This window comes from Branchiostoma lanceolatum, chromosome 6, assembly GCF_035083965.1.
Source record: "Branchiostoma lanceolatum isolate klBraLanc5 chromosome 6, klBraLanc5.hap2, whole genome shotgun sequence".
NCBI classification, from domain to species: domain Eukaryota; kingdom Metazoa; phylum Chordata; class Leptocardii; order Amphioxiformes; family Branchiostomatidae; genus Branchiostoma; species Branchiostoma lanceolatum.
The window spans coordinates 11,404,603-11,421,296 of NC_089727.1; the positions used below are offsets into that span (position 1 = coordinate 11,404,603).

Sequence of the window (16,694 nt, forward strand, 5' to 3'; positions counted from 1 at the left end):
GAAGAAACAACAAAGTTCCACCGCCCTCAGGTATAGCTCCCTGGAGAGCCCCACATTGACAATAGGTACCTGGGGTGTATTGCTCTAAGGGGAGGAGTCTATTTCACAAGCAAACAAAGAACAATAACAAATGCCGGTATTGAAAGGCTCCTGTATGGTGACTCGTTGCAAGTTCTAACATGTAAAGTTAAAACTCTTAACAAACTTTGAAAGTTAACAATGATATTACCTCTGAAGAAGACATGAAAATCTACGGAACGAACACAAGTAAATGTTATCATAATTCAATTTCTAGGCTCACCTTTTCTGAGTCGTGTGCCTCAAACGCATGGAATGCGAAGGGCGAATCTGAAGATTCTCTCGTCAGGTATGCAAAGCAGGTAGGGTAGTGCAGATTCCTGGCCATTCTGGCGACTTGTTGGAGTTTGTGTTCGAAGAGAAGACCGTTGTCTTCCCCTTGGAGCGAGCCACGGACGGTGGACTTGGTGAGCTGCAGAGAGATTTCTTGACGGGATGGGCCGCTGGTTCTTCTCAGCTCCGCAACGACCCATGGCAACATCGGCGACGTGTAGCGACGGTCAAGAACACACTTCCCCAAGTACCATAGCCGAAACGGACCCTTCTTGGTCGCCTTATCATTGGGCTGATCTGGAACGATCGGGCTCGTTGGACTGAGGGGCGAAGGTGTTCCCGGCTCGGAGTCCCCCGATTCTTGGTCCTGTTTGGTCGGGCTCTGCATGCCGTCAGGATCGGGGGCCGCCGAAGGAGAGCCGCCGTCCCCTTCAATCAGCGAGCCGATGCCACTATCGGCTGATTTTCGGTTGACGATGGACACTTTGTCGTCCATTTTTCTTCCTCGAAGGACCCTGAAGAGAATCCAGCTATCCCTGTTGGAAAACGTGAGCAGAAATCGCTGATCAAATTTTGAAAATTTCAGCCCAATCCGCCATGATGAATAATGATGTCATGTCCCTAGATCAGCTGACCAATCTCTGCCCCAGGGTACTACATCTTCATTCTAAAGGAGGACAGTCGCACGACAAGTATGAAAATCAAAATAATGATATAGAACAAGCCGTAGAGCTATTTCTGTCTGATCTTTGAAAATGTAGTTATAACACAACACCGTCTGAAAGATAATAGCAAATTTAATGTCTGACCTCGTACCCAGATCCATCTGATCAACTTTCCCCTGGCGGGGATTGTTCATTTATACAGTACAAATGACTGTTCAAAACTTTCAAAGACACCTTAAAGACATCAAAATATGATGCAACCGAATCACAAACATATAGGTGAGATGGTAAACTATAATCGTTCAATCTACCAAAATTGAGTGTTTGTTTAATCCATAGAATACAACCACTGAGACCCTGACCAGGGTGATTACATCATTTTCCCGCCGCTGGGCTTGGTGGGAAATTTCAACATGGCGGACGAAAAGCAGAGATGGCTCCCGCTGGAATCCAACCCCGAGGTAAGATTTACAACGATTTTCTCCATAAAACATTGGTCACGTTTTCTTGCAAATTGTAGCTTGAAAATTAGTGTTCAATTTGTGACCTAAATTGTCGCCTTATTGTATTTTTCAGGTGATGAACAAGGTGAGAAAAGTGTCCCGTTACCTCATCTTTTTTGTCGTCTGGTCACGCACGCTGCTGTCTCGTGTCCCAGTAAAACGCCCTGCTGCATGTAACGTCTCTCAGGTGAAGCTTCTAGAACGTGCTGCGTGAAAGGCCGTGCCCTGCGTTGTGGAGAAGCAAAAGGAGGGATAACGTTGTACACAGCACGCTGTTCTTACAGACATTACCTAGACTGTACGTAACCGGGGTAGCATGTTTGAACATGTGGTTTTGGGTGGGGGTGGGTAGACTGAAACCATGAGTCATCCTTCTAAAAATTGTCCCAAAACGGGAAGTTGGAATCTCCCTGTCTAGCGGCGGACAGGCTTTCTTTTCATCTCGACAGACCCTGCTAGAAAGGAAATGTTTTACCAACGGAGTCATTCCGATTTTTAAAAAAATTCTGAGGTGATTTGTTGTCAGTCCAGCACCATGGCCAGTTTCAATGGGTGCTAGGCAGCAAATAATGAGATGTTTTGTCATCCTTGGTGAACTGGTATCAATGGGACAAATGTAGTCATAGTGAATAAGGACATATGAGAGCATCGGTTGAGGTAGCTTGTATAAACTAAAACATCTATCAAAACCTAAATGCTGTAACGGGTGAGCACTGTAAATCAACTAAATGCAGAAATGTTCGCGGCGGTTTTATGTTCGTGGTTTTCGCGGTGAACTTTCAGCGTGAACTTAAAACCACCGCGAAACCTTTTGTCCAGATATGACTGTAGCACTACTAATGTTTCAAACGCGAACTTAAAACAACCGCAAACAGTCCATTTTCTTACTCTCCGAGCAGAGGTCGAATGGGCAGATCGTCACCGTTTTATCATATGCAGCGTGAAATGCATATGATAAAACGGTGACGATCTGCCCTTTCGACCTCTGCTTGGAGAGTACATTTTCTCCCTACCGCGAAATAAGAACCACATGAAGTGATGAAGTTAAATGTATTTACAGTATACATGCATGCTATGATGATGAGCATCCAGTAGCTATAGGTCACCACCTCATCTTACCTTGTTGCATAACCAAATGACGCATGTTACATCAGCATTCATGCTGATATTCTATTATAAATAGCGAAATAACAAGTAAAAATCAGTTGTCAGTAGGTCAGTTGCCAATGATAGCTTTCGTTTTTACTGGTATTTTGATACCGACAGGTTTGGCATTAAATTTGCGAAACAAAAAACATGACTTTCATTTAGCCTCCTTTGGAAAATGGGTGCAACTATGCACCGACCAAGCAAATCTGTGTTTATTTCCATTAGTCAGCTTAACAATAATCATATGTTCATCATTAATTCATAAAAGATTCATTGAACATTATCAGGAAGCATTTATCAGGAAACCTGTTGTTCATGTTGCCTGCCACACCCAGTATCAAAGGGAAGGTTCACCAGTACTGCAGTAGTGACTTGAATGGTCCATTGACCATGGCGTAAAAGCTTGACTGAGATATTTTTAAAAAAGTTAGGAACATTCCTCTGAAACTTCAGGTATTTTTTACAAAATCAAAATCATAGATACATCATTACTATAGGTGTACAAGCTACAAGTAGTGCTCAGTAAGTTAAAGGCAAGAACAAAAGACCAGACTATTTCACCAGAGAAGTTTTCTCCAAACAAGGTAATATCAGCATAGATTACATCATTTTAGTGACAAACATAGATGATGTCATGATGTGTCTGTTGCTGTTGTGGACTTGTGTAGACATGTAGTGGGCCAAATTTAGAAGTCTTCCTAAACATTGACTTTTGTCAGTTTTACTTGAAAACATGACCTCATGCTGACCAGTGGAAAAACCAACAGTGACCACCAGGTTGTCTCAGTGGCTTCCGCAAGGCGCTCTGTGTTTTTGTCACGTCACTGCTAAAACAACTCCCATGGCAAAGAAAACAACGGGAAGATAAAACAGCACATAGTCAGAGCAAAGGTTCAATTTGACTGGCAATGGTGAGGAATTCTTGATAAAAAAAATTTCGGTTCCAGACCCCAGTCTTGTCTCAAAATCAATCATTTGTTTCTAAGGCCATGGTTTACTAGCCTGTGTGCCATCCGATTACAGTCAAACCTGTATTAGCGGTCACCTTTGCATAGCGGCCACCTGCCCATAGTGGTCACTTTTTGTCGGTTCCTTGGATTTTTCCCATTGACATAAGCATTAAGAATTAGGCTATAGCGGCCACCTGTCCAACGCGGTCGCGGCCAGACGATTTTCGGTCCCGCGAGTACAGTAACACTGCCGATAACGGTCACGGCGCGCCGGTAGAAGCCGCTTCGCCACCGCACGCCGGGTTCAAAATCTTCATTTTTTCACGCAGTTATCAAATTTATGCGGCCTCAACTGGATAGGATCATAATAAAGAAAACCAGAATATTTTATCTTTGTTAGAAAATCCATGGTTTGACGCGAAGTCAAGTATAGTTTTCTTCACATGGCTTGCGTTTGTACATCGTGGTAAAATTGACAATTTCTGTGCATTTCGACTGGACAAATATTACGGCAGCCTTTTGGAAAATACAACCCACACATGTACCTGATGCGGTAAGTTCGTGAAATGTTTGAATGCCGGCCCAATTTCCGTTTTCACCGGGAATTCATTCAAATTGTGCTCAAAACGTGTTTCAAAATGGCGCTGATACAAACTGGATAGGTAGAAGCATAAAGGTCAACGGAAGACACCACTGTTACGGAGGTATAATATACTAAATTTATTTTGCTGCAAAGTATCACTGAGGATAATTACTAAACAAAAAGCTTCAAAATGAATGTGGATAATACTACTATGACGTAAAATTTGGGCTGTTGCAATTTTCTGAACAGACAAAAAGCCCTCAAAAGAGCGCCTTCTTCTGAGTACCCTATTAGCATAATGGTAGATGCTGATCAACACAAGCCACAACAAGAGACTGAGGAAAATTGTCGCCACGATTTTATGTTTGAAAACGGTCGAAAACGAACAGTAAGTGACAACTTAGCAACATGTATTTTGTTCTTAACTAACTAGGAGTAAAAGAACAACAATCAAACTTCTAAAATGTGCCTTACCTGTTTACAAGTGTACTGTACGGTGACTAAATGTATCTCAGTGGGTACTGAAAACATGTGTCACTCGTGGTCAATTAATCGACATTTTCTCCATAGCGGCCACCTGTTCTTAGCGGCCAGTTTTGGCCAGTCCCTTGAGTGACCGCTATAGACAGGTTTGACTGTACTTTAAAATATAGGGGCTCCTATATTTAGGGAAGCCTATGTAGTAAACGAACAATAATGGTCTACACAAAAAGTCGTGAAAATGTGTCAAAGTTTTGTATTATGCTGTCAATACAACAATGTTGGTGGAAACCTACCTATCATGGCAATTTTAAAATGAAAACATATCATATGTAATGCAATGGTGCAGTGGACAATTTTTAATGCTAAGCACTCTTGGAAGTACCTGTAATGTTGTGTGCCAAAGCAACTTTCATTTTTATTTACAAAGAACTAAGCTTTCATATTCACATGGCTATCTGTGTCCCTGTCTCTGGGATAAAATTTTCTTGAAAAAGCCGTACCAGTGGTTAAGAGGACCTACTGTTTCTGCTCTACTTCAGTCTGAAAATGTTACCCCGTCTACAGTACTGTTATGTTTGGCAGCCAAGTACATGTAAAAGCTACCAGGGAATCTTTGCAAGTCTCTCCCACAAAGTATGCAATCATGTATTGCGGTAGCCTTCCCATGTAAAAATATTTTCTTGGTCTCACCTCTGACTTGTTCCAGATGTATGTAGCCTTGAGTTGGAAGCAGAGCTTACTTGGTTGTTACCTCCATAAAGCACAGCTTAAGTCTTTGTAAGCTGTTGGACTGTAGGCACAGCTTAGTTCGGTGCTTTCCTATTGCCAGATGGTGCCAGAATGAGTAGATGGTCCTCAAAGTGGAGTACCACTTGAGTAGGGTTGCATGGATGGATCAATAGAACAAGGGCAGGAATGATGTCACAGCCTTGCATTGCTCTGTGTTGGTGTTCCATTTCGATTCTTCAGCCTTGAGGGAGCACGTTCAGGATACGATACCATACCAACTGATTTGTTTATGGACATTGGAACAGTGCCTAGTTGACAGTATATATACAAATAGCATAAACCAGCAGTTGGTATATAACCTACATATGAGGTCATAATATGATGATGATGATTTGATTTGATTGTTGGCACCTTTCTCATTGAAAAGACTTACACGTAGGTATGAGAAAACAATCCACAGTATAGTTATCAACGTACATATGTAACATTAAGACTAAATGGTAAATCAGTACAGTATTTGCTTGTAAGTTCATGTACTAGTAGGCATTGCCCCCTTGCAGAAAAATATTGAACTGCATGTAGTTGTCCAAAATAGATGAAAAATTATGATTTGTTAGATACATATATGAGGGTAGGCTTTTTTTGTACCTCTGAATCAGAGACCATAAGTGAACACTAAATGCTTGTTGATGAAACTGGATACATGCAAAGTTATTTCAAGCAAAGATTATCACTACACCATTTAACTTATTCTAAATGTTTTATATGAATGTGGTAAGGAGCAAAAAAGTTTTTGTTTCTTGTGTCTTGTGAAGATGTGTGTTAGATGTGAAATGTTCTCTGGTTCTGTTGCTAGTTTGTGAAGGAGCTGGGCATGCCAGGCAGCTGGTCGTACACAGATGTGTTTGGGCTGGACCCAGAGCTGCTGGCCATGGTGCCTCAGCCTTGTGTGGCTCTACTCCTGCTCTTCCCCATCAATGACAAGGTGAGCTTGTAACAGACATGACAAACTTGCCATATAACAGAAAAGATGCATGCTGAAAGTCTTGAAACTGAATATCTTTTGGTTTAATTGTACTTGTCTTTTAGTTACAAAATTCTGTTTTCTTTACGAAACAAGTGGTTGAATTTTAATCTTTCGTTTTGAAATGTTTTTCTCAGTATGAGCAGTATCGCAAGGATGAAGAGGAGAGAATAAAGGAGACTGGTCAGACCATCACTCCCAAACTGTATTACATGAGACAGACTATAGGGAATGCCTGTGGAACCATCGCTCTTCTGCACAGTATTGCTAACAACCAGGAGTCCATCAAGCCAGGTGACAACACTATATGAGTTTCTACTGTATAGATAGAAAAAATGTGTATTTCTTATGTGTATAAGGCAAAAGGAAGTAAGAACATGTTTCGTCCAGATTCTTTTGGGTCATGTATTGTGTTCACAACAGAAACTAGACTACATGTATAGCCATGCATTGGCTGTCATAAGGTAATAAATGAAAGCATGATCATTTCTGTAGATTACTAATCTGTTAGGATTCAAGGAAACATTTTGTTGCTTGTCTCAAAGTTATTTTTGTTTCTTCGTTTTACCCAGAGAAAGCTCTGAAGACATTTTTGGAAAACACAGCCAGTTTGGATCCAGTTGAAAGAGCTGCATACCTAGAAAAGGATGAGGTAGGGTTGTTTTCTCCTGTTTTAGTTTTGCATAAATGAAAACTTATGGATTTTGTCTTTCAATAAAAAGCCTTTAGTTGTGGCACAATGTAATTTTCCTTTGAAGATCTTGTATATCTCCTTGAGTGACAAGTACCATTAAAACTGCTGGGTATATTTTCAACCAACCATCTGTTTATACATTTCTTCTAAGTCCTTCTATGCTGTTTCTTACTCCAGTCGATCAAGGTTGCCCATGAATCAAGTGCCCTGGAAGGACAAACAGAGGTATGTGACAATAACTGTATCTTTGACATTCCAATGGGAGGTTGTCAGTTGATAGGCTCTAGCAGCAGTTGGTATTTGATAGAGAATTGTTGAGAAGTATTATCTTCATATGTGAAATAAAGCCAAGTTTTTGCCAGATGTTTTGATTCCTCTTACATTTTCCCTCAGACTCCCAGCCGTGATGACGAGATCAACCTTCATTTTGTGGCCTTGGTACACAAGGAAGGGGAGCTGTATGAACTGGGTACGTCCTCGGGATTCTTTACCAAGGATGTTATGGTTTTATCAGGCTGTGTTTGTGAAAGGATATCTCAAGACAGTTAATGAAGTTTGATGTTTTCTTATTCATTTGCCTCAAGAAGTAATTTTGGAAAAGGTCTAGATGTGTGGATTTTAGTAAGGATCTCCCCCATGTGGACTAGCCCTCGGTATTTAAGCGCCACCTAGCAGAATACAGTAGACTAGTGATCATTGGATTGATTTTTTAATCAGCCGACTGTTTTCACTTATTTCTCATTCTGAGGCAACAAGACTGCAATGTGTTTTTTCTTCTTTCAGATGGCAGAAAGCCTTTTCCTATCAACCATGGGAAGACAACTACTGACAGCTTCCTTGAGGTATGAATTTGCCACCGTCTTCTTTGTCTTTGTCAGAATTGATGCTAGCCTATTCCATTTTATCCAATGATGCTAGACTATTCCAATTAATCAAAAGATGCTAGACTATTCCATTTTAGTCACACCCGTATCTATGGAAAACACCCTTTATTAACTTTTGGTGTCTGTGATTGTGTTTTATGTTATGTAGGATGCAGCCAAGGTGTGTAAGGAGTTTATGGCCAGGGATCCAGAGGAGCTGCATTTCACTGTTGTGGCTCTGGCCCAAACCGGTTAAATCTGGTACCAGACAACCAGCTGGAACAGCCTGCGAAGCTGCATCGTGGAAACAATAGTCACAGTCAGGTGCCATGGAAACTCCTCTAGACTTTGGGATGTGAGCGGTCACTGTTAGAAATGCTTTACTCCCACCGAATTAGACAGATTGATCCCATAGCCTTGCCAATGAAAAATAAAGATGTACAAAGAAGTGATTGAGAATTTTTTGTTCTAATCAAATAAGACAAAGATTTTTGTTCTAATACAGCCAAGGGAGAAGCTCATGTCAAAAACCAAAGACATGACTTTGTCGTCATTTACTTATTTTCATCTTAAAGTTTATGAAGTTTGATAAATTCCCTCCTTTTGTTAATTAACAAACAGCTGTTCTCACAGTATTTTTTCCATCAAGATTTCTCTTGAAAGGTTGTATTGACATAAAAGTCTGGAGGAGTTTCTGTGGAATATTGACATGTCTATTAGCACACTGCATGGAGCAAGTGCCACCAAGAAATCAGTGTTTGTTTTCTGTGTTCGTCACCAGTTGCAATGTCAGCCAGCTCTACGTCAATATTGCAGTTCTATTGAAGAACTAGATAAGGAAAAGTTGCAAGAAGCACAAAGATTGAATTTGAATGAAAAACACCACCTAACATATTATGATTCTTTATTAAGGGCATGGAGGGGGAATGGGATGAAGCTGTAACCTGGAAAATTTCTCTTAATATATGACTAACATTCCATTCATCTGTTTCTATTGGATTTTGGTACAAGTTCCAAAATTGATAGGTAGAATACATGTCAAAACTACTTTAGTTATTAGATACATGTGCCATTAGATACTGTAGCTTTATCCATGGTTCCAGTTTTCTCAGGACAAGTAGTTTGGTCATTCAAACATATTTCTCTTCAATGAAGTGTATGCCTTCAAGTCCTAACAGTCTGGCCACACCAAGATTTTCCATGGTTCTCTATTTTGTAATGAAGCTGGACTGAGATCCTTTTCCTGTAGTTAACACTTTTTCAGAGATTTTTCTTTGAAGACCATTTCTTTTGTCTTTGCTTTTTCCTCTTGTTTACTTCCCTTAGTTTATAGAATGTGTTGGAGTAAACTATTAAGTTGGTGTGGCCCAGATGTAGAACAGACATTAAGAATGTTTGCTGGACAGATCTAAATGTATGAATCAAAACATGTGGTACCATGAATGCTAGACTGAAGTACCCTTAGGTCTAAAGAGCATGTGGTTTATCTGTTTGCCTTGAGATATAACTAGTAATTGTGCAATGTCATTGCTATCTAAGGAAGAGAACAGGCTGCTACAGCAGAAAGAACATGCTATGTATACCAACAAATGTTTCAAGAGACTATGCTACCTGGCTGTCTAATATCTGAGTTGAGAGACATCTTAAAATGATGAGAGGTTCTGCAAGAACTTTACAGTCTCCATTTATGAATGTTTCTTCTCCTGGTTTATAAAGGAGGCTGTTAGATGATGAATGTTTAAGATGGAAGTAGGTATACTCTCTTTGAGGTTGGTCGTGTGTGCTACTGGCTAATGTTGTGTTGTGGTGAGAGCCAAGTGTGCTTAAAGCTAGCACCAAGTGCAAGGACAAGCACAATAAAATGAAGACAGACTGATACACAACCTTGTGGTGATTATACAAGCGTTTACTGTTATTTACAATAGGATCTACATGAAGCATATACATTTTATCTGTTTTAGACAATCTCCTACTATGTAGGGCATAATTCATGATTTTGAAATGTCACATGTATCTTCCATTGATCACTAAATGCATTCTCACTTGATTAGCCATTCTTAACAATTACACAGCAAATACAAACTGAACAAAATGCTATACAGGTATCTACAACACTGGAAGAAACCTGAAGAGAAACGTCTTCCATTCAGGTGGATATGAAACAATGCACCTAACTGAAGGATAAGAAATGTGTACACGTTTTTATAGACTTAAACCTCTTCTACAAAAGTGTGATGTTCTAACTGCTATCCAGGGCAGACATGACTCTTGCAATCTGTAGTTAAAAGAAGGAGAACATCTCATTACAGTTGTACATGTTTGAGGTAACATTTATTCTCCAAGCAGAGGCTTCGATTGAGAGGGGTAGTAATCCCGGACAAAACTACCCCTCTCCATCGAAGCCTCTGCTTGGAGAATAGTAACATTGACCTGAAGCAAAAAGTAACTGAATACATGGACCAAAAGTCATCTGGAATCCTACAAACTTGCAATCTTTCTGGCTCAAAACTCACCTCTGTTTCTTTCCTGGCCTCCTCTGCCCGGATGTTACTTAAATCTGCCTGGAACCGTTGCTGTACAGAAAAGGAAAATCAGTAAGTCCTTGAACTAAATTGGCTCCTAGCGGTCGGCCTGGCAACCCCCGGTCAGCAAGAGATGTTATAAACACAGGCTAGCTGAACAACAGACTGCTTCTTGTAGTTTATAACAGGCAAACAAAAACTAAATTATCTACTATGATAATTGGCTTTGTTTTAACCAATATCTTGTAAATTGAAATCCAAGGCATATATCCACACACTTATGAACTGAAGTAGTGTTCCCTACATGGACAAGCACCACACTCCTTACCCGGAGAGCTTCATTGCCGACCCCCCTGACTATTTCCTCCTGCAGGTTTCTCTTCTCCTGTAACCTGGCCAGGTCCGACTCCAGCTGCTGCAACTGGGTCTGTAGACCTCCTACAAGGGAAGTAAGCTTTATCCATGGAAAATCTTTTTTGTTGGTTGCTGACTCTTGTTAACTGACAAGTGGTAAAGCTATTACAAAGTCAGATAAGGCTGTCTTGCTACCTACGGTTTGAGATAAGGTAAGACAGGACTGTAAGGGTATCTGAGAAAATGTTAATGCAATTGTTTCCATGAATCAAGAGTTTGGGTAAAAAACAAAATACTGTGCAACAAATTAGAAATAATCCCAAAACACAGACCATATTCAAAAAACAAGTAAAAGATTTCTGAAGGTACATGTACAATGTACATTACCTCTATCAGAAGTATTGGTTTCCTGTTTCCTTTCTGTCTTTGCACCAGAAGTGGATGGAACAGCTTTGCCAGCTTGGCTCTTCCCCTCACCGGCAGCACCCCTGCTAGCCTCATCCTCAGAGTCCATGATGTTGACATCCTCTTCTTCGTTTGGAGCTGGTCTCATCTCTTCCCCCTCTTCCTCATCAGAGCTGCTCACGTCTTTGAACAGCTCATGAAGGTCATTGTCAAATGCTGTAAAATGTGGTATGCAGTTGGTAGTTGGTAATTTTAGCAACATTACATCAACTAAAAACATTTAAAAAAACAAGGAGGTTATAAAACCTTGAAAAAACACAGCTAACTCTCTTTCACCTCATTAATGGTTAAAGGACCAATGTACTAGTATGGTGCCTTCTCATTGTGATGCTAGTTGTGAGGATCACTTCCACATTTACACTATAGTTTCAGTACCAACTGTGTAATCTGTCAGTACTCACTCATGCTGGTTTCCCCACCCTGCACAACTGCAGCGCTGGAGGAGGGAGAGGGGATCTCCAGTCCACCCAGGTTCACCACAGGCTTCTGCTCCTTGTTCTCATTCTCATCATCTGCTATCACTTCCCAGCCTGACACACACAGTCAAGGAAACCATTTGCGGAAAGGAGACTCAGGAGCTATAATAGGTTTGGATTCAAGGCTATCATAGTGCAGATGGTAATACCTATAGAGCAACATTCCACTTTTCTATATTATTCTTAATGCTACAGCATGACAATTTTAAGAAGGAAAGAATTACAAATTACTATTAGTCTTTAGTCAAAGCCCTTAGTTACTGAGAGGATTAGGAAACCAAAGTCACAAATCTACAGATTTTGTCATATTTGGCCCCTACACTACAGCATCAAAACCTTAATTTTCCTAGGTACATTGTACATGTAGAATAACCAAAAACTAAGATAATATCTCCAGATGTAGAAGGATACGGACATTAACAGCCTCATTATCCACCTTCAGCAGTCGCTTCACCTCCTTCTCCACATCAGGACTTTCTATGTACTTTTTCTTCATTGTTTTCCTGAATCTTCTTTTCCGAACATTCTTCAGGGCTGGCGTGATACCATGATTATAGAGGAACTTTTTATCCTTGTCTTTCTTCTGGGTGGACTCCTCCACTTCCTCTTCCTTGGCATCCTGGTCTTCTGTGCTACACACCAGCATCTGACAGATGTCATTTGTCTTGTATAGGGTCTTTTTGTCTATTGTCTTGTGGGACTCAACAACGCATGGCAGGTCTACAAGCTGGAAAAAAATAAAATGAATGTCATGTCATGTTAGGTGTGACAGGTCAGTGAAATATAATATTGTGCCATTTGCCTGCAAAGCTGGTGTGTTATGCTGAGGGTTGGATAAACCCGCTATTCAGATGTACAAATAGATACAGATCAGAAAGTACCTTCCTTGATTCTAACTTCCAAAATTTTTTTGTGTGAAGCTGAATTGGGTATTTTACCTTAATGTAGGGTAACAGAGGTAACGTTACAGGCCTGGTTCAAAAGGAAGACAATGGAACTTGTATATTTCTGATCCAACATGGAATATTGAGATTTTACCTTCAGGCAGATATCCCATAATATGACATTACCTTTGCTGACAGAGCCTCCCCATCAAACCTGACGGTAGCGTGTCTCTGGTCGGCCTGGAACTCGATGGACAGCCTGTCCTTCAGGTTCTGACTGCCAGACTGGACAGCCTTCCGCAGGGCTTCTGTCTGCGCCTGGAAGGAAGGACCCTGGGTAGAGGGCAGGTCTCATCAGTAAGGTCATTGCTATTTATGCTTTTGCAATCTACCTACCAGTATAGTAGTACATGTGTGTCGCAAGCACAAAAGCTACCAAATATCTTATGTGCCCATGTTGAGTAGAGTACAGTAGAGTTTATGGTCAGGTATTATGTTGTTCCAAATTGTTTTAGTTGACTTTGTGTTATCATATGTTGATCAATGAGGCATCATATCTACAACAGAAAAGATATTGGTACCTATAGGTGGGTGATAACGTCTTGTAAAAACATCCAAAAACTAATCAGGGGCTAAAAGTTGTGATTCTCACTCCCACTCCAGTCAAGTAGAAACAAGGAGGTTTAATCAAGATTGTTGGTAGAAAGTACTAAAAATCATGCTCCGCGATCCTACCTTGGGCATCCGCAGAATGAACTGCTGTTCCAGCTCGAAAGGAATGTCATCCTTCGTCTGCTTGCTCTTGGTTTGATTCTCCTTGTTCTTACTGACGGATTTGGACATGTTTCCTTTTAGTGAGGTACTGATAGGAGAGCAAATTCGTGAAAATCTACCAAACAACTGCAACCTTTCTGTATCTGTCCGCCATGTCAGATATGGATGACCACACTAGTGGCTGACAAGGGATGTCAAATATGATGCAAGATTTACATTTATCAATTTATCAGTACATCTTAATACAACGGTGATGAATGATACACACAATACTTTCATTCTAAAACTGTCATCGCAAATTTAGGTAATTCGTGCTTTAAGCATCAAAAGAATCGTTTTATTTGACTTTTCACAAATGGAATCTTCCAGTTTCCCATGGTTCCATTGCCAACATGGCTGACTTGCAGAGTGAATTTTCCGAGCTGATAGAACTGCTCGAGAAAGTTCACAATTCCTGCGAGAAGAAGAGAAAAGAAATAGAACTCTCCTGTCAGGACTACAGAGAGATCCTTGGTCCATGGCCAGACGAAGCAAGTCCTACAAAACAGGGAGAGTTACGAAAACAAGAGGGAGAAGTTCCAAAGGGGGAGGGCGCGGCTGGAGACATTCCTGAGCGGGAAATTCAAGAGCTGAAGTTGCTTGACAACGTTTTGGCGAAAGCCCAAAAAGTGAGGAAAAGACATGACCGGGAGGTAGGAGAAAATTACCACCATGACGAAGATACCATTAAAGAAGCTATGGATGAAACGTCAAATCATAGGTACGACGAGGAACATTTCAAAGTCAAAGACGAGGAAAAAAGACCAGAATCAGTGAGAGTAAATCAGGCACAAGCACATGTAGGTACGTCAAGAGGACAGAGGACCACAGGCAATGAACAGGTAGCTTCTATCAGTAAGACAAAGTTGAACAAGCTCATCAACATGTCTGGTTCGGCAAAGCCTCCATCTGTGTCAGTGAAGCAACCTCCCAAATCAAGTCGTCCTCCTGGTGGGGTGAAGAAGTCTTACAAGTTACAAGCGCCTTTTAAGACTGAATCAGAGAGACATAAAGTGCCATCCCGTTCCCAGAGGCAAACTTTGAGGCCTACAAGTGCCTCCAATCGAACAAGTCAAATTTCCCAGACAAGATCCCTGTCTACCAGACCAAAAGTGACATCTGCCAGTAGGAATGTCCTGGAGAGTAAAAAGAGAACAGTTACACAGCCATCATCACAGCATAAAAATACTAATAATGTTGCATCATCTAGTGTAACTAAACATACTACGGCAACATCTGAACACTTGTCATCAGAGATGGAAAGAGAACTGGAAAGGAACCCAACCAATCAGCAGTCTGCTGACATTGCCAAGTGGCTGGAAGATGTCAAACTCTCAGGGATTGGTGAGGGTGATCAGGTAACAGCCGCAGAACACAAGGAGGAACAAGAGACAGAAAAGAAGAGGTTTGTGCTGAAAGAAGATGCCAGTAAACTTGTCATCCCAGGAAAGTGGAAGAAGTTGTGTGCACAAAATTTGAAACTCAGGCAAAAGGTTCAAGAAATGCAGCTTAAACAGGAACAGTCAGCTCACAAACAACATTTTGTGGATAGACTTGAAAGTAAGTTCATAAACAATGAAGAAAACTCAGATGTTGAGATTCCTTACAAGCTGATGGACATCCAAAGGAAGAAAGTTAGACTACTGGAGATGGTAGAGGAGGTTAATATTCAGACTTTATCTCAGGAATCGTCATGGCAGGACACCTGCCATGCAAAGGTACTACTGGAGTTTGTACATTCACAATTCAGAGAACTCATTTCAGATGTAAGCCAGATAGAAAATTCATCAAAGAATGCAGTCAGAAGTGGCAAGCAGGTGCAACTACCTACTGTGACATCAGCAGAAGGAATGAGTGACAAGGCATCTTCAATTGCTGTAAACTCTGACATGTGGTTACCAGATGAACTAGTGCACAGAAAGTGTTTGGAAATGTCCTATTCCCCTGCTACACCTGAAGTCATGGTGTACAATGATCCAAAGGACCTGAAGAGAATCATTGCCTTGCAGCATGAGGCACAGATCTTACAGCTTCAGATCCACATTCAGAAACTGGTAGGAGAGAAAATCCTACCCCCGCTACAGGCTATGGACAGTAAGAACCCACAGTTCCTCTCACTGTACAGGACAGTCTACTCCATACTTACAACAGGTGGGGAAAGGTTCCCCACACTGGTGAGGGATGTTTAAACCTCACTTGACGAGCTGCAACCTTGTATCAAATGGGGTGTCCCGACGTTGAGAACCTGGAATTACTAATATGGTGTGCCACCTACTAGTATGGTGCCTTCAGCAGCTATGTATATTTGTACTCCTCTGCAGTTTACATTTGATTAAATTTGCATTTATCTATGCAGTGTGATCTATAATGTTTAATAGGGAGTTGTATCAGCATATTCTATTATGTAAGCTGTTGAGAGCCAGGTGCAGTTGTAATAAATGTCTTATACTCTTACCAGTTGTCCAGTTTGTTTTCATCTTTTGAAGAACCATTTTATTGAATGGTGTGAAATAAATCATGTAGTAAGTTGCTAACAATGAACCATAGACAATGAACCAAAAGGTCACATTTGAGCTGCCTTTGACCAAGAATTTTAACCTTCTCCCTGCTGCCTAACGCTGTAACCAATAGGGAATTTGTTGCCAAATGGCTGCTACAGTGTGCTAAACGGTAAAGGTTAAACCTCCTTGCTATGACTAACAATGTAGTAAGCAAAGCGTTGCCTCTTGTGTAATAGCTGTCTTAGTAAAATCCGTCATTAGAGTTCTAAGTCTTCTGTAATTGACATAACATTTGTACCAGACTCTTGAGGAAATAGACAAAACACAATTGCAAGAAGCATCATGAACAAAGAAGAAATGACTTTATTTTCCATCTACATGTGGCAAGAGGGAAATACTGAACAGAGCTTACAATTCTGTACACTTCTCACTACAGAAAGTAGACATTTGCACTACGAGGTAGGCTCTGGAACACGAATTGGCGAAATTCGAAACACGAATTGCGCCACGTAGAGGCGCAATTCGTGGCGCGCAAAGCGCCACCAGGGGGCTAAACTCGAGATCTCGAATTCGTCCACGCGGAAGCGGTAGCGCGAAGCGCAATACAAAACCGGCACTGACATGGCTCGCATAGCGCCACCGGGGGGCGAAACTCGAGATCTCGAATACGTCCACCCGGAAGGGG

General features: G+C 41.1%; 4 protein-coding genes across 10 annotated transcripts in view; 2 read left to right on the top strand and 2 right to left on the bottom strand.

The window, feature by feature from the left end:
• LOC136436584 (TBC1 domain family member 4-like) overlaps positions 1 to 1,740 on the bottom strand; it is a 41,181-nt gene extending 39,441 nt beyond the window's left edge. For all 5 annotated transcript variants that reach the window (XM_066430662.1, XM_066430664.1, XM_066430661.1 and 2 more), the window contains exons 1-2: positions 1,626 to 1,740; positions 302 to 887 (exon numbers count right to left, since the gene is read on the bottom strand). In XM_066430662.1, coding sequence (XP_066286759.1) covers positions 302 to 887; positions 1,626 to 1,630 — 591 coding nt within the window. In that variant the 5' untranslated portion in view covers positions 1,631 to 1,740. The remainder of the gene's footprint in view (positions 1 to 301; positions 888 to 1,625) is intronic.
• On the top strand, positions 1,369 to 9,867 carry LOC136436586 (ubiquitin carboxyl-terminal hydrolase isozyme L3-like). Of its 3 annotated transcripts, none has more exons than XM_066430672.1 (9): positions 1,369 to 1,477; positions 1,593 to 1,604; positions 6,270 to 6,398; positions 6,575 to 6,731; positions 7,010 to 7,089; positions 7,309 to 7,356; positions 7,525 to 7,600; positions 7,915 to 7,973; positions 8,164 to 9,867. In XM_066430672.1, the coding sequence occupies exons 1-9, from the start codon at positions 1,430 to 1,432 to the stop codon at positions 8,248 to 8,250; spliced, it is 696 nt and encodes a 231-aa protein (XP_066286769.1). In that variant the 5' UTR covers positions 1,369 to 1,429; the 3' UTR covers positions 8,251 to 9,867. The 3 variants fall into 3 exon arrangements, with proteins under 3 accessions (XP_066286769.1, XP_066286767.1, XP_066286768.1); XM_066430670.1 differs by having other exon boundaries at positions 1,376 to 1,477; positions 1,593 to 1,706; XM_066430671.1 differs by lacking the exons at positions 1,369 to 1,477; positions 1,593 to 1,604 and adding an exon at positions 4,485 to 4,589.
• Positions 9,868 to 9,879: 12 nt separating this feature from the next.
• LOC136436585 (transcription initiation factor TFIID subunit 7-like) lies at positions 9,880 to 13,653 on the bottom strand. The gene is made up of 8 exons (XM_066430668.1): positions 13,431 to 13,653; positions 12,882 to 13,028; positions 12,223 to 12,538; positions 11,737 to 11,865; positions 11,258 to 11,491; positions 10,845 to 10,954; positions 10,508 to 10,567; positions 9,880 to 10,269 (listed from the first exon to the last, which is right to left on the bottom strand). The coding sequence occupies exons 1-8, from the start codon at positions 13,536 to 13,538 to the stop codon at positions 10,234 to 10,236; spliced, it is 1,140 nt and encodes a 379-aa protein (XP_066286765.1). The 5' UTR covers positions 13,539 to 13,653; the 3' UTR covers positions 9,880 to 10,233.
• A 178-nt stretch (positions 13,654 to 13,831) lies between these two features.
• On the top strand, positions 13,832 to 15,962 carry LOC136436598 (tubulin epsilon and delta complex protein 2-like). The gene has a single exon (XM_066430695.1). The coding sequence runs from the start codon at positions 13,862 to 13,864 to the stop codon at positions 15,695 to 15,697; it is 1,836 nt and encodes a 611-aa protein (XP_066286792.1). The 5' UTR covers positions 13,832 to 13,861; the 3' UTR covers positions 15,698 to 15,962.
• Positions 15,963 to 16,694: the final 732 nt, after the last annotated feature.